The 22,411-nt window shown below is 38.9% G+C and overlaps 1 protein-coding gene across 1 annotated transcript; it reads left to right on the forward strand.

Annotated features, from left to right (window-relative positions):
• The first annotated feature begins 279 nt into the window (after nucleotides 1-279).
• Nucleotides 280-2,379, forward strand: LOC148040375 (uncharacterized). The gene is made up of 2 exons (XM_087698984.1): nucleotides 280-939; nucleotides 1,033-2,379. The coding sequence occupies exons 1-2, from the start codon at nucleotides 557-559 to the stop codon at nucleotides 1,841-1,843; spliced, it is 1,194 nt and encodes a 397-aa protein (XP_087555110.1). The 5' UTR covers nucleotides 280-556; the 3' UTR covers nucleotides 1,844-2,379.
• The last annotated feature ends 20,032 nt before the right edge of the window (nucleotides 2,380-22,411 follow it).

The raw sequence follows: 22,411 nt of genomic DNA on the forward strand, positions 1-22,411 counted from the left end.
GATTTTCTAACAATAATATTATTTTTAATTCACAATTTATCTTACAAATAGCCAAAGGCTAATCTCTATTAGTTTTTAGGACTAGGACTCTAATTGTTTTGATTGAGTGCTTGTAAAGTAAATCTTAATCTTTTTTAGCCTTAATGACTTTAGCTAAATACGGGGACTTGTCTTAGAGGGAGAACCAAAGATGGTTTGTGGTGGATGCATAGTCAATATCACAAATTTCACCATGGCTAGGTGAATAATAGGGGCCTCTTAAACGGAGGATTTAGTGTAGCCACAATTTTCACAATCTATTCCTGGTCTGAACTATGATAAGGTTTTGACCCCCCTGCAGGACAGACATGCCTTACATAGAGATAGGGACAGAGAGGCAGGATTCAGGAGATCCATGTGGTTCTCTTTCGATGGCGATGACGATCGCCCAATTTGTCTTTGCTCCGTATCCAGCCAATGAATCATGGAACAGGACAAAATTGCTCATCGGATGATCGTGTCTGCTGCTATCATAACAGCAGCTGTTTGGGATTGACCATTCATTCATTGCCTTTGCATGGTAATGATGAAGATGAAGGCCTCTGTGAAGTTCAGAGGATCTGCTGAAGGAGGACAGCCTCAGAACCCTCTCCTCAAAGCCAAGGTTCCTGTCAGCCTGCTAGGGTTTCCCATATACACAGGCCTCTGCGTTGGCCACACGCACGAGCTCGCTCTGCGCCTTGGCACCTCCCTGCAGGAGGCTGGCCATTGTTTCGAGGTCTCGTACCGGCCAAACAACCCCCGTCGGCCCCTCTCCCTCACCCTGAGAGCGTGCCTCGGTCCCCGCCGGGGCAATTCGGCCGCCCTCTACATGGCTGCAGATTTCAACCTTTCCAACCCCACTCAACCTGCATTCCGCCTCTGCATCAAGCCGCGGCTCGGGGACTTCAGCTTCCAGCGGTATTTCCGGTCTCCCTCGCACAATGCTTCTGATTTGGAATTAGAGAATGAGGAAAGCAGGTCAGAGTTGGCTTTCACAAATTTCTTTGCCAGATCACCCATGGCTGAGAAAAGGGACATGCCACCATATAGTGAGAACCAGAATGTGTGGGCTGATGTACATGACAGAAGGCGATCCTTCACTGAAGGAAGTGAACTTTCTAATATTGGTAACCAAAGGCGAATTTTCTCTGAAGAAAGTGAGCCTATCAATGCTGGAATCGACAGGCGGATAATTTTTAAAGAGGATAGACAGTCGGCAATCGGTGAAGATTGGGAGCATGTGAAAGATCGGATGAGTAGCAGTAGAAGTTCTAGCATTGCTTCCCAGCAAGCAGGTCATCAGGGGAATTTGCAGCTTGTGCCAGGAACTGTGTCCAATGTGTCTAAAGGCTGGGATATTAACAGTCTGCTTGGAGGGGGTCACTTGCGGGTTCATAGTAGCCTTTCTCTTCCTAACCAAGCACGATTGAAGGTTAGATGGTGCATGCGGTCACCCATAACTATCTCAGTTTCTCCTTTCAGAATCCCCCTCTTACCTCTTCTAGGACTAGACAAAGTCAGTTTTGAAGGAGTTGGTACGCCCTTCATAATACAGGGTAGTCATTCATTATCATTTTTCAGATCTCATGAAAGTGACTTGAAAGAACAACAGTTCTATTTCAAGGATAGGTTGCATTCTATGCAACTGGAGAACAATCTTTTGATGAAGGCACTGGAGAGTATTAAGAGAGATGCACAGATTTCATGTTCAGAGTGCAAAACAGAAGAAAAGCCCACAGTTGATCATCCATCTGATGAGGCTGAAGTTAAGAAGTTCCTATATCTGAGAAAATCATTCAATGGTGAAAGTCCACTCAATTAAAACTTCAAGATTGGATGCATTCAAGGAGAGCTGAGGTGTTCACTTGTTGAGATCCTGCACTAGAGAGGGACGCAGCTACCAACTTGGTTCCTCCCTGCCACCTGTGTTGTGCCTTGAGTCGTATGATGATTTCATGGCATGCTTTCAGTTCTGCAGTTCTGACTTTCTCCAAACTCAAGGGAGTCCACTTAGTCTTTGGTAAGAGTGAAGGCACAGGTCAGCTCAGAGGACACTGTGTTCAATCAGTTGGCACATCTCCTGTCCTTGTGACTTTTATTGTTACTGTCTGAGTCATTAGGGTTTGGAAGCTCCAACAGAAGGCATTGGATTCCCATCACTTGTCATTATGTCATGTACTGGATAATCACGTATAAGTGCCAAGTATATTGGTCCAAACTTTACAGAATTGTCTAACATACAGAATGTATATGATAAGTTTCTCTGTTGCCGCTGTATGCGTGGATATGTTTTTTATTTATTTTTGGTTGGCTTTTGGAGTTGTGGATACAGCTTCATTTGTTCATTCCTCTTTATACCTCTTTCGTATGTTCTTTATTTTGACATGTCCTCTGTTCTACTGCTAAAACTAGTATGATTAAATTGCAAGTGGCAGAAATTGGTAATGGTGTCAAATTTCAAGCCAAATGCCATCCATTTTTTGTGGATGCAGCCTTAAAATGTTGGGCTGTCTTATTATGCTTAGTATGTTAGGATTGAGAAAAGCACAACTGGCTCTACATATGCGAAGCCACGTTGATATGGGTGAGGGGTTTCCTCTGGATGCAGAGCTTTGCTCCGTGCACAAGAGGCATTGTAAAATGTGTGCATCTGACTCTCTATGGTGGTTTTCTAGACTGTATGGTAATGGCTGGTCACCTCTGGTCTTGTTGCAATCATAAGAAGGACCTGTCTTTGGATACAGGTGTCTGGAAATGCTAGCAAAGGCAACTTGCTGTTCTGGTGCCAAGTACCGGGGGCAAGAATGAAATGATCAAGCCTGTGATGGTCTAGTGGAGCTATTTGCAGTTGATTGTCCAGAGGTATGGTGGTGAGACTTTAGCACTAGCTTGTGTTGAGGGAAAGGAACTCAAAGCAATGATGTTGGCAAGCAGGCTGGGTATCTGACATGAGTTGACTCAGCAGATTAAAGAGAATGAGAAGACTAGGAGTTGCTACATTGCTGCCTCAGTTCTTCTGATTCTGGTAGGTTATGAGAGCCAATAGCGTGACAGCAAAACTTGAGCCTGTTGGAAAGCCAGGAGGGTTCTCATTTTCACTTTCTTTTAAGAGAATGCAAGTCCCCGTACTCAACAATGCTCAAACTTTTCGCAGTGGTTTGAGAGGAGATGCTTTGTAAAAACTTCCAATTGCACTCTGGGAGGAGGAGGATGACAAAACACAGTTAAACAGAGCAATTGGAAGCTTGGTAAGAAATTTTCACCCAATGAGCTATCTAGAAAGGTCATAGGAAAGTGTGGGGGGGTGATGTGTGCCTTATTGGCTCTGGCAGTTTATTGGCCCCCTTACCCTAGATGCCTTGTTTGTGATTGTTTTCTCCAATCAGAGTGGATTTTGCTGTGCTGAAATAGCTTGGTGGCAGCTCCCTTTACATGTTTTCCAAGTAGTTAGTTTTCCTTGTACTGCCTCAGCAACCTGGAAAAGGTTTTGGATATACTGTCAATACAGTGCAGGTGATTCTTTTATGCTAAAGCCTCTAGGTCAATGACCTAGGTCCCTAGGCAACACAGAAGATGCGTAGAGGACACACAAACAAGCTGAGAGGAAAAAGAGGGTTGCTGGTTTTGGATTATTGTATGCCAAGCTGGAGCTTACAATGCAATTGTTTAAAGAGAAGCATCAACTTTATCCCTATAGGAGTTCATCTTGATTGTACACTTTAATGTTTTAAAGATTTCATATAATGGGACTATGAATAGCAAGCATCCTTCACGTTGATTGTGTGTGTTGATGTGTTAAAGACTGCACACAATGGTGCTGTGAATGGCTTCTAAGGGCTTCTGATTCTCACACGATGAGCTTAAGAAGCTGAACTAAAGCAGTCAACTTTCTTATAGAGCCAGATCAGAGTAAAACTGTGAGCCAGGAAGGGGAAGAGATGTGCTTTAAAGGTGCTGCCACAGGTTGTCAATAGGTTAAATTTACTAGACTTTCTGATTGTGCCATTCACGATACCCATGTGCAACTAGTCAAACATTATTATGCTAATATAGAAAAGAGAACAGAAAACTATGGAGTGGGGATTCATAAGGCGAGTGACGCTACAAATAAAACACTATATTCCTACCTTTAGCCTACAGGTAGGTCACTGCCACACTCTAATCTAGCAAACTTTTCCTCAGTGGTTGATTGGCAACAACAAGAGTCCACAGTGGTTTGATTATATTGAGCCTCCCTTTTAAGGCCTTTGCTTTTGTTAGCAACCTCTAAGGTTTGTCATTAAGGTTTTTGGATTTATGTGTGATTCTTTAGTGTGTTGGACACTCAATACTAGCCAATTTGCTAATTCAATGTGTGCATTTTTTGAAGAAAGTGTACACATTGTATCATTCTCTTTACCTCTCTGAATTCAGGCCTTACTACTACTACTATTGTTGCTGCCACTAGGTGGTGATAGAGGAGCATTATATGTGTAGATGCTTTGGCTCTATGATTGCGTCTTGTAGAAGGTATCTGGTCCACAACATCAAAATATGGTATCCCTTGATCAAACCAGCAGCTGCATTACATATGTAGATGTGTTGCCTCTACGATTGCTTCTTCTAGGAGGTATTTGGTCCACCACATCAAAATATGGTATCCCTTGATAATAAAAAAACTACTAACTACCTACCTGCTGCTGCTGCTGCTGCTACCACCACTACAACAACAACAACTACTACCACTACCACAACCACAACCACAACCACAACCACTAATTCTACTACGTTATTCATCTTAAAATTGGACTAGATGATATTGAAATTATGCCTTCATTTTTTCTTTCTAGCATGGATGACCCTTGATTACCCCACAATAATCTTCGAGTTAGCTTCTCACTCAAGGCAATCACAAAAACATTACTCCATGTGATGCCACACATGTTTGAAATATATGCATTGTTGGACAAACATATTAGGAGCTCATTCTTGGATTGAGGAACGTATTTTGCCATAACATTCAAATGTCAATATGTGTCTTCCATAATCATGGCTTGTCCCTTACACTAAATTAGTGACTCAATTAGAACACAACATAGTGAGCTCTAGTTGTAGCTAGTTAGGAAAGGAAATAACGATCTTTAGTGCGAATTTCATTTGTAGATTGACTACCAATTCATTAGTCATGGTACTTCTTTCTTACGAAGGTCAATACTTTGCTTTAGCTCATGTAAGGTTGAAATTTGTGTGTCACTTTTCATAAATGTAAGAAAGTTGTCATGATTTGCTAGCTAGCATATACATTTTTTGGCCTAGGGATTGCGAAAAAAAAAACCTAGTTAGTGAAAAAATGACAAAGCTCAAGTACAGTCAGTTTTTCTTTGAATATGGTCATTTTTATAACTAAAAAATGCAAAAATGAATCCCTTAGCTTCAAGATTACCCAAAACTTTGCCTAGGATTTCTCAATTTTAGTCTTAGAAAATACACTAAAGGCTAGTTTTTCATGAGCACTATTCTAACTGAATGTTTTTGGAGAATTAAAAAAGAATTTACTCTAGGCAATTGCCTCTCTTGGTGTATAACTTATGAGGACCCTTCATGGCACAAGCAAGGTCATTATGTGACACAACAAATTTGAATAAGTGTTAAGCTACAAGAAATTAAGGTCAAAATGAATACTCAAGCATTGTTCACTTTATCAGACTCCCATGCAACCCTAAAAAGGAAAAACTTAGAATTTCTTCATGCAACCCAATTCTATTTAAAGGAAGCTAGAGGGTGAGCCACTCTTCATCCCATCTCATCCCACTTTTACCAAAATTTAGTCGTGTCTTTATTGAACACTTTGCTTCCACCATGTCTTCTCCATCCTTGACCTTGTTAGAGGTGAAATGTTGGCACTATTACCTAATGACCAACCCTATTGCTTCAAAGAACATCTGACTTATTGTTGTACATTGTTGACCTACCTCGAAACCACCATTTTTTGGCTATCTTAATGAAGCCAAATGCTGCCCATATAGTAAAAAATTATTGTTCCTACATCAAACATGCAAGCTACCACACCATCAAATCTCCATGAGTGTGCTATCCAAGCAATTGCACTATTGCTAGCTTTGGCTTGATATCATGGCATCACCCAATTATAGCTACATTTTGCTATCATCTTCTACTACGTAGTTGAGCAACTCATCTTAGATAGGTTTAAGACACAAATCTATTCCTAGTTACTCCATTCAGGATCCATTTGAGGATGACACACTCCTCCTGTTGATTCATAGCATCATTGGCTCCTCGTTCAACAACCTGTGGTGGGTCAAGATAAATACCTTGCGTTATGCTTTGTTGTTTCTCCCATGCTGGATGGAAGGGGGGAAGGCATTGCCATGATGGAAAGGGTAGGAGGAACTACCACATGAGTCACAACTCTTACACGCACTGCGCAGAATTGCCATTCTGTGTGTGTGTGGTAAGGAGGCCAATTATAGAATATCGAAGAAAAAAGATGTATTTTTGGGGGAATTTCACATTTTGTAGTTTTTTGAGATTAAGAATATATAAGCATGTAGGGGATATCAAGAGGAATTGAATGAGTTCAATATTGATTTTTTAATTTTTTAATTTTTAATGTAATTAAAAAAATACAATTTTGGGAGGTAAGAGTACACTTGAGGGCTAGTAATGTAGCACTTTTAAGTAAATCAATGAGTGACACCTAAGCAAGATTCTCAACATATTCCTCTTTTTGTGACATCATTGGACCAAAGGTGTTTGCTTTTTGGCACTCGTTTCACAATTGACTCCCTTACCCTATAATAAATTTTCAAAAAAGTAAAAATTCCCTCCTTTCCCTCGACTTTTAATTTCACACACACACACACACACACACACACACACACACACACACACACACACACACACACACACACACACACACACACACACACACACACACACACACACACACACACACACACACACACACACACACACACACACACACACACACACACACACACACACACACACACACACACACACACACACACACACACACACACACACACACACACGCATGCACACACGCATGCACAGAGTCTCTCTCTCTCTCTCTCTAAATACTTAAATTTCCACAAATTAAATTATCCTTGGAATTGTTAATAGTGATACACACACACACACACACACACACACACACACTCTCTCTCTCTCTCTCTCTCTCTCTCTCTCTCTCTAAATACCTAAATTTCCACAAAATTAAATTAGCCTTAGAAATGTTAATAGTGACACACACACACACACACACACACACACACTCTCTCTCTCTCTCTCTCTCTCTCTCTCTCTCTCTCTCTCTAAATACTTAAATTTCCACAAAATTAAATTAGCCTTAGAAATGTTAATAGTGACTATTAAATTAGTCATCAACCATGCTAATAGTGAAACGCATATTACTTTTAATAATTATATTGTATGTATAAACATTAATATATAGCCAATAATAGCTAAATGTGGCATGCATGTTCAACACTATAATTGTTAATATGCCCACTTATCACATCTTTTTTTGGGTTGATTGATGTGACTTGTAGCACCCAATGTGATGGTGTTTTTGGTTTAACAATATTGATGTGACTTGTAGCACCCAATGTGATGGTGTTTTTGGTTTAACAATATTGTTTGATATGTCCCTTTTTGTTCCTTCACTTGCTATGTCTTTTAGGACTGTTCTTCTTGAATGCAATGGGACATTTGTAAAATCCATTATAGATGAGCAATGATATGATAGAGGTCATAGGGAGTGCTCTTAAAGTCACAACCACTTCATCAATGATGAGTGCAAGTCTATGATTCTAGCCTAGCTTTGTCTAAGGATGAAATATCTTACTCCTTTTTCCATGATCTCCTCATGTAAGAAAGTAAATATCTTGCTCCTTTTGCCATGAGTTGCTCAATTCTTTTGTTTCGTCTAAGCAATTTGCTCAATGTATATAGCTACCCAAGTTTTGATTCTACCACAAATGAGTAACAATCAAGGGTTTTTATCTCCTTCCAAAGATTGACCTTGTCATCGATAAGATGTGTAAATTTGTGTGGAAGATGAGAAATCGGTTATTAATATAGACAGTGAGAGTCTTATGATATGGTAGTGTCCTAAAGAGAGCAAGAGCCAGAAATATGTGAGAATCACCACTTCAATGTCCTTGTTAGTATATGCTATTATGAGTTGATGCCTTGAAGGTAATGTTGACTACCCAAACAAGTCAATGATAAAATTCATTCCTTTGTTATAGAGGTACAACATCTTTGAAATCCCAATTTAGTGTCTCCTTTATGAGTTTTCTATAATAAAAGGATAGGTGTTGGAGACCATGTAGTACACATTGATCTACATCCATAAAGAGCTATCATGTTTCTAAAAGGCTATCTAATATCATAATTAAAAATTGAGCAAGTATTCAAAAGCAAGAGATGAAACTCTACAAATAAATTGAATAGTTTGTATAGTGTATGTGTTAAAAGGGTGCATAAAGAAAGTAATAAAGCTATGATATTTTATTTCTTAAAAGTTGGGGATGATGTTGGAACATTTTTGCATTTGATCCCACTAGGCAGCAACCATGTTAGCTTGTTAAGCCGTAAATAATGCACTCTTATGACCAATTATAAGCCACACTACATCTCTATATTTCCAAAATCATCTTCAGAACTTTACTCACTTTGACTCTCCACTAGTACCAGTGCTTGTGCATCCAAACCCACTTGCATGGAAGGGCGTTTGCTACATTGAGGGCAAGGAAAGGTTGCACACTTACTTCTTCTGCATGTTGTATGGCTTGCCTTCTCCCCCCTCTCTAAGAAAGGTCATGCTCTATGGATGCTATTGTTGAAATCATCTTCTACTAGTTCCAATGGAACACAAAGATGGCTACTAATATCAAAGAGAGAGGCCTTGTATTAATCAATATCATTCTTCACTTTCTCAAGCAAAACTTTTGCATGCCTAAGTAAGATTGGCTGCCCAACTCCACTATGGAAGAGCATAAAGAATGCAAATTTTCCTCTACAAAGAAATTATCATAAAATCATCAAATGTTATCTATCTGTGGCTATCAATGCCAATCAATGTTTATAGAACATAATGTTATCTATCTATGGCTTGTACAAGAACAATGTCTTCATGACCTTTGATGTTTTGAGTTTGCAGCAGTGAAGGGGGTGGGAGTTCCCTTGCAATATTTGCACACAAATGTAGCTCTCATACTACAAAAGCACAACAAATAGCATTGAAATATGAGAGTTTCTTAAAACTTGGTTAGTATCTACATATATTTAAAAGAGAAATGCCTTAAAACTCACATTCATGGGTGGCTATTCCTTTGTACATTGTAAAGGTATATCGATTTCTTAATGACAACATGAATTTGTAACCCATTCATTTCCATAACTTTGATTTGATGCTTACACATATTTCCACATTGTGCCAATCACAATCACAACAAGCCCACTTATATTTTGCATTGCCAACATGATATTAATGAGATTCATTTGTGCAACTATGAACATGCGCATCACATTGTGATCCACAAGAAAATTGTACATTCTCGTTTGACATGCTTGTAGCCCTTTTTATAGAGTTTTGTATAATATCCAAAAAAATAAAGTTTGTTTTGAATCTGGCATCCTTGAGCATGACTTGATACAAAAAAAAAGGAGTGACAACCACATACCAAATTTTAAATTAACCAATCAACCCTTCTACCATGGATAGTTTGATGACTTGATAGAAAATGACCTTTCAATAATGCGTGATATACTTTATGATATACTTATGTAATGACCCTAAATTGGTATTTCAAATACTTTTAAGAATTCTATATCTTAAAAGAGTTAAAAAAAAAGACTTTAGAATATACCTATGTAATGTCTCCATTGGTCTTTAAAATACTTTAAGAATTCTATCTCCTAGGGATACACATCATAGAACTTGCAGAGGAGTTCCAAGCCTTCCTCTTCTCTATTTTGTGTCTATTCATGATGTATCCAAGGTGGCAAAACATAGGTACCTAAGTGCTTGAATCATGTACTATTTTAATTGAATTCTTCAACCAACTCCTACAAACATGCCATATACATAGGTATATTGGCATGCCAAACACCTCCCTACATGTGGTAAAAAAAACTATTTAAGTTCATATTGCAAAGCATACTCAACATGATATACAAAGGAAAATAACTTACTGGATTGCATTTATTTTAGCAAGGGCATCATTGATCATGAAAGCATTTGGCTCCCAAGACTTATTGTGATCACATAGCGCCCTAAGCCATGCATCAATTGATGGGGTATCATTGCAAGAAGTGATAACCCATGCAATTGGCACACCATTCATGAAAGTGTCAAATACAAGTTCCATGTATAAGAGAAAATACAATACAGTCACATATTAGAGCAATAAAAACAAACAAATCTCATATAATGACTTTGAACTAATGCAATTCCCAATGGTACATTGTATTCCGTTGCACCAAATGTTGCAACCATAGCCAAGATACTATTGTGGCCCCATTTGCTCATCATTTTGAGCTTCCATTCATACCTGATGCACATCATCTTTTACGTATCATAAGGGATTGAGATACTTTTCTACATGCATCTTTTGGACCATATGCACACTGACATTGTTTACATAAAATCCACAATGGATTTTTGCTTTAGTAGATAGCATAAAAGTACTTAGGAAGAACTTATGTTGTCATTTGCAAATAAATTGACTCAATTGGTTTCTGCAAGGATCCCATTACTCTTGAGCTCATCCAATGCTCGCAAAAATTTGTGGGTGTATCTACTCTTTTTTCTTCCCCATTGATGAAGTCTTGAACATAATCCCAAGGCATATAAGCAATATGTAAAACATTAAACTTTGAGTGGGGGTCAACTATGTTTTCCTAATGTAAGGAAGGGGCCAATATGGGACCAAGATTGGTATTTGTATGTTTATGCATCTCACAATGGTCATATCAAGAGTTTGTATTCATCATATGATAGGATAATAGAAGAAAAAATAGAATTAGATCTAATAGAAACCAAACAACTAAGTAGAACCCACTATTTATTGAATTAGTTATCATACTAGCAAGAAACTAAGAAACTATTATTTATCGTAGCATTATGGAGTGTTTTATGATGTTGATGCATTTTCAATTCTTAGATCTACGTTCAAACTCCATATAACATAGAATATAATTGGCACATATGAAGTCAATTGGAATAAATAAAGAGAATGTACCTCACCACCAAGGGGTTGGAAATAATTTTGGGTATAATGATGAAAAATGATAGAGCATTAAGAAGTACACCTATTATATTTATGTCATATTAATGGAGTCTAAAATGACCAAATCTTGAATGGTTTGTCACTCTCGAACCATATTGACATGTGACAATGACAAAGTCAAATCCAAATGTATTACTTCTCTAATCATAGACAACGTTTCATTTCTCTTTAAAAAACCATGATGTTGATCTATTCCCAATCATAAAGCCTATGTTAAAACTCATTATATTGGGTATGTATGAAGGTAATTAAAATAAAGAAAGAAACACCACAAAGGGGTTTAAAGGTCTATAGAAGGGGTCACATATTATATATGAGTCACATATGCATGACGAGGGTTGGATGGTTGCATAGACAAAATACTTAATTTCCACAACATCTATTAACTAAACATTTCCAAGATTAGTTTTACAAGAGAATATATCAAGGGTTCCATTTTGATTGTTGTTATCAATGGTTGAGAGGGATGGGTCATAATGTTTCCCTTAAAGGGAAAAAAGCCATACCCATGAGCTATCATATACACACTAAATTAAATTTAACATGACTTGAAATGGCTTAAACCTCACATATGAATACATTGGTGAAGATGCCAACCATCAAAATTTTGATTGAGATAGTGGGACAATATTGCAAAGAAAAATGATCTTTAGGATGATGAGATGCTCTTTTTCTTCTTGGCTTGATCATGGTGCCCTCCTCCAATGCTTGGGAGAATTGGATACTCTTCCTCTTCTTGGCTTGACCATGGTGCCCTCCTCCAATGCTTCTATAATCAGCAATGCTCCCAACAATGTGAAATCTTGGGTAAAAGGAAGGTGACTGCAACACTTGTGGGAGTCACAATGTGAAATGAGGGTCTTTTATGGAGTAACTATGGCAACACTAGTAGTAGGAGGCATAGTGAAAAATCATGTTGTTTACAAGGTCTAGTGCCCCATGTGTAAAGCTGTATGTCTATCATAATGCGAGGAGACAAAGGCACCAAGGCCCATTGACATGCACTTGAGTGGAGAAACCTTGCCCTTGTCTCGGGTCGTCTAAGGGAATGAAGCATGATGGTAGGGTGAGTGGACTTGAAGAAGAGGGTGAGTGGAGTCGAGAGAAAGATGCAAGGAAAGTGGAGTTGAAAGGATTGGAGGTGAGTAGGAGGAATCTGCATTGACTATGGTGGGCATGATGGGGAGGCCACACTACCACACTCTGGATGAAAGGGGAGGGTCAGGATGCTTGGGTCCACACCACCATATTTTAGAAAGGACAAGGAACATCCCAATGAAATTATCATGAGGGCTTCATCACCTAGGACCCAGAGTTAAGTGGGCGTTTGTGGTCTCTCTTGCCTCTACTTTGGGCCTTTCCTTCTGCTCTACTTCTCTCTCTCCTATAACTATCGCAAATATGAGACACTTTTGGAGGGACTTGCATATGAATCAAAGCAATTAGATAATGAGGACATCGACTGTCAATTGGATATACCATTAAGCGAATGGTTGTCAATCCAATGCTCTTATATATCTAGACTTGATGGTGGAAGGTAGCTTGTATGTTCCATTTTATATAGATGGATAGTTTACAATTCTTTGTTGTGGCCTATTGATGTGTAGGTAGCAAATGTAAGTCACCACAAAGACCCAGAGGTGCATCAATACAAAAAGCTCAGCAGAGGAGGCTCTAGAATTATGAGTTCTCAATTAAGTATACATGTTTCTCAGAGTTTACATTTTGCTTCATATGACATGGTTTTGATGCTTCACATCCTCAAATCCCATCCCTATCATCCTTTCCTAGTTCCATGCAACTGCAATTTCATTTACAAATCTATGTTTAACTCCCTTACCTTAGGCATACTAAGGTTCTAATCTAGGTTCTAGGCTAGTTTCAACTTATATGTGTGCATGCAAGGATCACTCTACCCCTACAGTGCTCTATTGTTGGGAATACCACCCATGCATTATGCACCTTCCTATCCTTAGGCAAGATCCACTCTAATTGATAGTGCTCTAGCCTTAGGAATTCCATTCATGGCACACTAAATCCCACTCTTAGGCATCTTAAATGTAGGGATTTTCATCCCATGCTTTTCTTCTTTTGACTTTGACGCTCAAGCCTATATTGTCTCCCTTATGGAATATCATGGTTTTTCCTTGGCCCCTCTACAAACACACATTTGAGACATATTTCTCTTGTAGAGACCTATTGGATCAAGAATCTAGATAGGTAGGATACTTTAGGCTACTCATGTAGTTAGGCCCTTAGTACGATAGGCTAATTGGAACCTTTAGTTAGACATCTTTTAGGAAGTACTTTACTTTTCCATTCCACACTCTTTATGTTTACTTTCATCCTTAACCGTGCACCAAAAGCATCTCAATATGAAGTGCTTTCTATAAATCATCAAGTGTTTGTTTGATACTTATGTACTAGGCTTGTATTTCTATGAATGATCTATTGGTAGAGACATGGATGTTTAGCTCTCCATGGTGTCTCCATACTTCTTAGACTAGCATGGATTTAGATACTTTTGTTTCCTCTCTTAAGGTTGGTTTTCAAGCACTCAATATGATGTGGACTATTTCTCCTCGAAATTTCCAATGAAGGTGCTCCTTCCATTCACCTAAATCTTGGTACTCTTAGCCAACATTCTCCTCGAAGTGTCCAATGAAGACACTTCTTCCATTCTTCACCTAATTCTTGGAACTCTTAGCCAACATTCACACTCCTCCTTTAGCACATTGGCTTGCTATTTAGAGAGGTGCTAGCTCCTCATCCCTCTTTGCTTCTAGTTTTTTTGGAGAAAAAGGAAGTTACTTTTCCTCTTCATATATAATTAAAGATAAGTTCGTCAACTATGTTAAACTTTGTATGAAAAAATTTTCTCATCCATATAGATCTTACCCCATGTATATTTTTCTAAAATGGACCTTACGTGAAAATCCTATTGAGGGTGTTGCTCACTTGAAACCCACTGTGTGCATGCTCCAATTTTCATTTCCTTTTTAAGAGCTTTTTTCAATTGGTGATTGAAAGGCATTCTTGAGAGTGGTTATCTTTGTGGGGTCCTTTAACTTGGAAAAAAAATGGAGCATAGGACATTACTTGAAATTTCCTATTTCGATCCATTTTTTAGCTTGAGAGGGGTGTCAAGCTATTTAAAAAGTCAAAATAAGTCATAATTTATTTGAATCTCGTACAATGCCCAAAAGTAAAAACTCAAAAATATTTCATTGATCATTCATACCATCCAACTCTATTTAAAAGGAGCCAATCAAGCGAGGGGAGCAACCCTTAATTCCATTGTACAATTTTTACCAAGCATCCATTGTTGACCTTCAACATTTTTGCCATATCTAGCCTTCTCTATCCTTGTAGGTGGGAGATTTCTATTTTTGCATTAGAAATAAACCTTGCTACTTAGATAATGTGATAATGTCTCTACAACTCCACATTGCTACCCTACCTCAAGGTGTAGGTTGTTCCTCAACTAGTCCAAATGATGCCTAAGTCCATGCTATGATTATTGCATCAAACATAGCTTTCTTGTCTACCACATCACTAGAACAACATAAAAAATTGTCCCAAATAGCCATGTTGTTGACATTCCCACATCAAAGTATTAGCCAAAGATAGTTGTGTTTTCGGTATCATTATGTCTTGATGAGTAGTTGATTGGCTCATCTCATATTGATAATACATAGTCTAATACATGTGTGATTTTTTGGGATGCTTTACTTGGCATGAATTTGAGTATAACACACTCATGTTGTTGATTTATGGAATCATTGGATCTTCCTTTAGCACCCCACAATCCTAGAACATGCATCATAGAGCCTTAGAGGCATGCATTGTGTCTCATCCTCTACTTGGAGTCTCCGTTTCCACTTCAACTATTGGTCCCTTCACTCCTTTAGAATCCACTTTATCTCACTTATTTCTTATGCATTCATTCATTCTCATTTCATTCCATACATGAAAGAATCCATTCAATCTTGGTGTATGTGTTGCTAGTATCACACATGGTACTAGATATATGACAAAAGGTCTCTTGATATCCTTGTGACCTTAGAAAAAGAGAATAGAAGTTGAAAATAATAGCTCATGACCTTATATTGAAATATCCAAGCAACAACTAAGAAGGGCTATAGCTTCATCTCTAGAAAAAAAAACCTACATCTAATCCATTATTCAAAGAAAATGTAATATTTCCGCACGAAATATTAAAGAAATTTGACCACTACATGCCTCGTGCAAAAGCAGTGCTAATTCATCTCGCGCAATAGAATAATATCAGTGGCTAAGTCCTTAACCCGCACGTGCGATAATAAACCCCAACCGCATTGTGCAAATAAGACCGAGGCTAAAACTCGCAAGACCGCACCAGAACACCCTTCACGGGAAGGGCAAATGGATAATGGTTAAAATTAAGGCAATTTTTCTTTAATTATTTACCCCTTCCCCTCAGCCGATGCATGGCAGGGGAGAGGAGTGTGAGAGGAAGTGAAGCTAGATGTCGTGAAGTGCATGAGGGAGAAAGGAGGCATGTGATGACGCATGGGTGGCTATCTCCCCCCCCCCTCTAACTATATGAACCCCCCCCCCCCCCCCCCCCCCCCCCCCCCCCCCCCTTGGAGCTTGGGGAGGGAGAGAGAAGGAGGAATTGGATGCCATGCTGGAGCTCGCCATCGCTGCCCTGCTGTGCCACGTAGCCCGCCAGGCTGTCGCCTTCATCGCCACGACCACCATCATCATCATTATTATCATTGTCTCCATCCTCATCATCATCTCCTCCTCCATCACGTTTTTCTTCCCCACGTTTTTGTCAGAAGCAGAAGCTTGAGAAGCCTCTTTAGAAGCTTCTTAAACAAGGCTTCCATAAGTCGCGTTCATCCACCCCATCCTGGGTTTCTTTAAAACCCGCGACTGTAAGGCTGTGTCCTGCGCGAAGGAGAAGATATCGGGCAGAAAGGGATTCTAACATGTAAAGAATCCAAGAGGAGTTTGTGAACCGGAATTTGACTCATCAATGGCCCCCAAGAAAATGGCGAGAGGCGCACACGCGGGAGTTTCTACTCCGAGTTTGCGTGTGGATAACACCTCGAACCCCAATGTGCAGGTTCTTAATTTCCACATAAAAGGAATGCATTGGGCACATTTAATTTTCGTGGGGAAGTTATGAATGCAATTATTCATTCGTCTTACGAGTTTTAGTTGCACGTTGCACTTTGCTTGCATTTCCAAAGTTGAAATCCTAAATGCATATTGCATAGATTAAAAAGATGGAAACATTTAAATGCATCCACCTTGTGTACGAGCCCCAGCAAATAAATATAGTTTTACGGAATCCACTGTAAAACCTCATGGAATCCTCCGTGGAATAAAACCTCACAGAATCCATCGTGGTCTCACAGAATCTATTATTGAATATGCCTCCTCGCATCATACCCCCGGGGTGGGATTGTAATTGTCCTCAATTACTATTAGCTGAATGTGAAGCGAGCAGTGAAGGGTAAGCATTTAGGTCATGGGAGTGCATCCATTGGGCCTCTTCAATAGGATGATTTTTAAACTTAACCAAATATCTAGAATATCTACGGCCAGTTATGGTGGTTATAAAGTCTGTATCTAGAATAGTTTTAGGTTCAAGTATTTCAGTTTCTTCCTCTAACAAATGAGGATTTTCATAGACAGGGTGTACAGGTAATTGGCCTCTAAAAGGTCGTAGTAAACTGATATGAAAAGAATTGTGGAATTTCCAATGTGGGGTTAGTTCTAATTTAAATGCATTGTCATTGATTTTGTGAATGGTTTTCAAAGGTCCATAAAATGTAGGTGCTAATTTGACAACAGGGTGTTTCTCAACACTTTGCAATCTTCTCTTTTCAATGCATAACGAAACATAATCATCAACATTGAAACTCATGGATTTTCATTTCTTATTAGCTTGTTTAGTGTATGATTGATGGGCTTTCGCAATCATGTCTTTGACTTCAGCGAAAATAGTAGCATGCGTATTAGCAATATCATCAACAGCTTTAACTTTGTTGGACAATGATGTAACAGGTATGGCCAATCTATGCCCATAAATGATTTTGAAAGGTGCTTTTTGTGTAGCTGCATGTGGTGTATTATTGTATACAAATTGAAGTAGATGTAAATATATATCCCATGTTTGTGGTTTTGAAATTGTATATGTACGCAAAAGATCTAGAATTGTACCGTTAGTAGCTTTTGTTTGCCCATTGGTTTCAGGATGAAATGCAGATGAGAAATCAATCTTAATACTTAAATTAGCAAACAAAGTAGTCCAAAAATTATTGCAAAATCTAGAATCACGATCTGAAATAATAAATTTTGGTAAACCATGGTTAGTAAAAATAGTCTTAAAAAATAATTGTGTAGCTTGAGATGCAGTTAATGTTTTCTTGCATGGTAAAAAATATGCTTGTTTGCTAAATCAATCTACTATAGTCCAAATCATATCATGATTAGCTTGTGTGTTAGGCAAACCGGTTATAAAATCAATTGAAATATGTTCCCATGGTTGTTCAGGAATCGGTAAAGGCATTAACAAACCATATTGCTTACCATGGTGTCACTTGACTCTTTGACAAATTAAACATTCAAAAACAAAGTTAGAAACATCAGATTCCATTTGTGGCCAGTAAAAATACTCAACCAATGTACGTAAAGTAGAAATAATAGAGATATTATGGATACTTGGTCTTCTACTTAAGGCATTAGGAACAACATTCTCTCTTTCGAGTTGATATTGGATAAGTGGATAATAAAAGCAACCCATTTAATATGATGGCCAAAGATTTATGACTGACTAAGGAGATGTTTGATACTTTGTTGGTCAGTTTTGATCATGAATTCAGATCCCATTAGATAGTGTTCCATTGATGCAAGGTTTGTACTACAGCTAACAATTATTTATCATAAGTAGAATACTTTAGTTCAGAGGGTTTAAGTTTGCAACTAGAATAGGCTATGGGATGTGAATCTTGCATAAGGAAAGCTCCTATTCCTGATCCGCTAGTATCAGTAAACTACTAGAAAGAATGGTCGATTAAAGTCAGGTAATTGCAAAACAGGTGCATGTGTTAAAGCATGTTTCAGTAAATCAAAAGACTTTTGTTGATTATCAAACCAATGATATACAATACCTTTCTGTAATAATTTCGTTAAAGGCAATGCAAGCAATGAAAAATTTCTCACAAATTTTCTATAAAAGCTAGCAAGAGCTAAGAAAGAACGTAACTCATGCACATTTCTAGGGATAGGCCAATTCAAAATTGCTTCTATCTTTTTAGGATCAACTTGAATACCATAAGAAGAAACAATATGACCTAAGTATTCAATTTGGGTTTGGAAAAATTCACTCTTGTCAGGGTTAGCATATAATTGATTTTCTTTCAACAATTTGAAAACCAAAGATAGATGTTCATAATGCTCATTCTCATTCTTACTGAAAACCAATATGCCATCAAAGAGAACAATTACACAATGCTGATACTTTAAAATATTTGATTCATTATATGACTGAATGTAGCTGGTGCATTAGTCAAATTGAAGGCATAACAATGAATTCATCATGACCAAACTAAGTTTTTAATGCAGTCTTAAAAATGTTAGGTGTATCCAATCATACTTGATGATATCCAAATTTGAGATCTATTTTGCTAAAAATAGTGGCTCCATGTAGTTTATCCATGAGATCATCTACCCTAGGGATCGGATATCTATTATTGACAGTGATTTTGTTTAGGGCATGATAATCAATGCACATCCTATAGGTATTATTTTTCTTCTTGATTAACAGGACATGTGCACCAAAAGGAGAACTATTGGGCCTAATGAGTCCTCGGGTTAACAATTCTTCAACTTGGGTGTAACGTGTCCACCTGTTCACTTGTAGGACACGTCTTAGTAGCCCATTGAGAAGAGAGTCTAGAAAGTGCCGCCCGGCACTCCCACGGAATGTCACGGGGTTTGCGATCTAGGTCTTCCCGAGTTTGCCACGAAGCAGAAGCATTCCGGCCGTTCCCACTTAGGATCGACTTGAATCACGGTTTTCCTAGTGGCCAAATTCCTAGAACGGTAGCTAGCATTGAACCCCAGGCGAACTACTTTATGCAGAAATGTCAGGGTTTAAGCGAATTCATGCTGCACTTGGTTCAAGGAGAATGGGAAACGAGAGGGATGCGAAGCTTGACCTCTCTGCCCATAAGGCATAGTCCCATTCCGTTCTCCTAAAACAGCATAAATCGGGACTCTAGTATCCTAGATTCTACGTCATGTTCCTTGCTGTCAATTTCCTTCGAGAAAATTTTCCGGCCAACCAGGGCCACCCATCCGTAGGATGGACCCATGGCCACATCCACCGCACTTTCCTCAGGGTTGCTTTAGTTATCTAATTACCTATCACATTTAGTTTGACACGTAAAAACAACTTCCTTAATTAGCCAATTATTCATCGGTTCCTTCATGTAATCTTAGCACTAACATAGAAAAACAATGTCAAGCAAGTTCCTTTTCAACAATTGATCTTATTTATCTTTGGAATACATCATATAATCTAGCCCGAAGGCTAATCCATAATCCACTCGAAGGCAATCCATAATCTGCCCGAAGGCGATCCAACAATCCTCATGGATTGCTAATCCAAGTTTCCACTGGTAGACTAGTATGCGAGCCTTGAGATCCAATCCTGAGTCACGTCGGCTTCTTGTATAGGACCCAGAGGCAAGGGATTTACGGCCAGAGCCCCCCTGGCACCCAAGCGTCCTCTTGCTCCAAGTAGCGCCCAACGGAGAGACCTCTCGCGGTGGGTTTGGTCCACGTTCTCGGCGTGGCTAACAACCCCCTTAGTTAGGGTCAGACAGACATTTGGGGGTAACTGATGTTGCCTCTCTCTCCAGGCCTTCAACCTGAAGTAAATCAACCCAGTGGTCATTTATTTTTCCAATTGCTAAGGTGTGAATCCATCTCTCCAAATGCATCTAGCATTCGATCTGGGATCGATTGCGACTTGGCAAGATCCCCAAGGGTTTGTTGTTTGTTTACCCTTTTATCCTTGGGTTAGGGTTTATACCCTATCAACCCAAACACCTTAGGTTCCTTAAATTAAGACTGTAAATCCTGGGCAATCCTCATTGCTCTAACTTTGATTTGTCAATTGCTCGTTACCTTAACTTGGCAATTCAGTAGCAGGATTACTCATCCTCTTGCAAATTTTCTTATACTTAGATCCTACCAACCCTTGTTCTAAAGAGTGGCAAATCCATCTTGTGACTTAAACACAAAGCCATGTGACGTTGCAACTTGTTGTATAGGAGTCGCATCTAACTTGTGGGATCAATCTCCCATCAATGATGTTCCTTGGTCAAGAAGTATGTTTAGTCAAGATGTAGGATTTGGGGTGTCTTCTTACCCAACCCAATCCTAACCTTACTAGGTCACAACGCTTAGCCTAGGGCTTCTAAATTCAATCGGAAGTCTAGTATTAGGTCATTTGATCCTTAGGGTAAAACCCTAGATCGTTATTGTATTGGAGTTCCATTTAACCCAATCATTCCGTGAATGTGGATAGAACCTTTGGGTTCGAAAGTCTCGACTTGGCGTCCCAAGTGCGATACTAGGCAGAATTTCTAACGTGCTAAATACTAGCTAGCACTTTGAGGTGTTCGTTGTACTAACTACTTATGCTTTTAAGAATCCCATGTGGGTTATGTCATTACAAGTGATTTGGCTAAATTGGTCTACTTGTCTTGCTACAAGAAACGATCTTTTATTAGATATGCTAAATTTGTTCTAAAGGCATAAATAGTTGCAAGACATCACATTACGTGCAAACATGCGATTCATTACTTCTATGCAACTATAAGGTTTGCAAAGACCATTTCTTTTCCTTACTAAAATCATGATGATTAACAATTTGGGGGATAACTTGCATAAAACCTACATGGATTTACATCAAGAACTTTGCCTTCAAACCTTTCATTTAATGCAATTGAGTTTTAGGCTTTGATATGACATGCAACCTTTTCTAGATACAACTTCGATAAATGAAGTTCATGCATGACGAATATATGACATGCAACCTTTTTCTAGATACAACTTCAATAAATGAAGTTCATGCATGACGAGTGTCATAAGACTATTGTTGACTTAATCCATTCAGCGGCACTTAACCCATCTTAAAATGCAAGCATCTTTGCATGCACAGGCAAGTCCACGGTTTCATTTCCATGCAATGCAACTACTTGGACAATATCGACAACGATTATGTCATATGAATCTACAAGTAGAAAATTACTACCTAAATGCCTTATGCGTTTTTTCTTTTCCGTGGCCAATCAAAGATGCATTTAAACAATTTCATCTTTTAAACCTAAGCAATATGCGCTTAGGATTTGCAACTTGGAAATGCAAGCAACCCAATTGCATGACATGCATTAACTCTTGTAAATCGTTCAAGGAGATAATTTCCCAAATGTATTTTAACTAGACTACGTGAATTAGAAACATGCGTAAATGCATTCTTCCCATGAAAATTTAACGTACCTAATGCATTGCTTTAATGCAGAATCATTCTTTTAAGAACCTGGGCTTGAGAACTTGTAGGGATGTCCATGCTTAAACTTGGGTTGGAGACTTTCGTGCGTACGCCTTGCATCTTTTGTTTTGGAGCCATCGTTGATGTTGTGGAATTTGGACTCTGCGGTTTGTCCTTGCCTCTATGCGATCTCTACACTTCCTCCAAGCTTTGGCAAATTAGCCTCAAAATCTGCCTATTTCCCCCTCGTGTAGGAATTCCCTTTACAGATGTGGGTTTTAAGAAACGGGGAAAAGGCCGCGTGCACAAGGCTTATGGGAGCCTTATCTTAAGAATCTTCTGCTTCTTACAGAATGACGTGGAGGGGGGGTAATGATTGGAGGAGAGGAGATTGACGATGAACAGGACGATGATGATGGCGATGGGGAGAGGAGGCAACGGGCATGGCGTAGCAGGCGATGGAGGCAAATCCGGCGACAGCACGTCACGTGGTGATGGCGGCAACACGTTA

Source organism: Lygodium microphyllum, chromosome 2, assembly GCF_053477565.2.
Source record: "Lygodium microphyllum isolate KBCC chromosome 2, Lygodium_microphyllum_v1.1.10, whole genome shotgun sequence".
In the NCBI taxonomy this organism is placed as follows: Eukaryota; Viridiplantae; Streptophyta; class Polypodiopsida; order Schizaeales; family Lygodiaceae; genus Lygodium; species Lygodium microphyllum.

Coding starts and splice junctions, on each gene's coding strand:
- LOC148040375 (XM_087698984.1), top strand. CDS start 557: ATGGTAATGATGAAGATGAAGGCCTCTGTGAAGTTCAGAGGATCTGCT. Junction 940..1,032: donor GGGGACTTCAGCTTCCAGCG/GTATTTCCGGTC, acceptor TTTCTTTGCCAG/ATCACCCATGGCTGAGAAAA.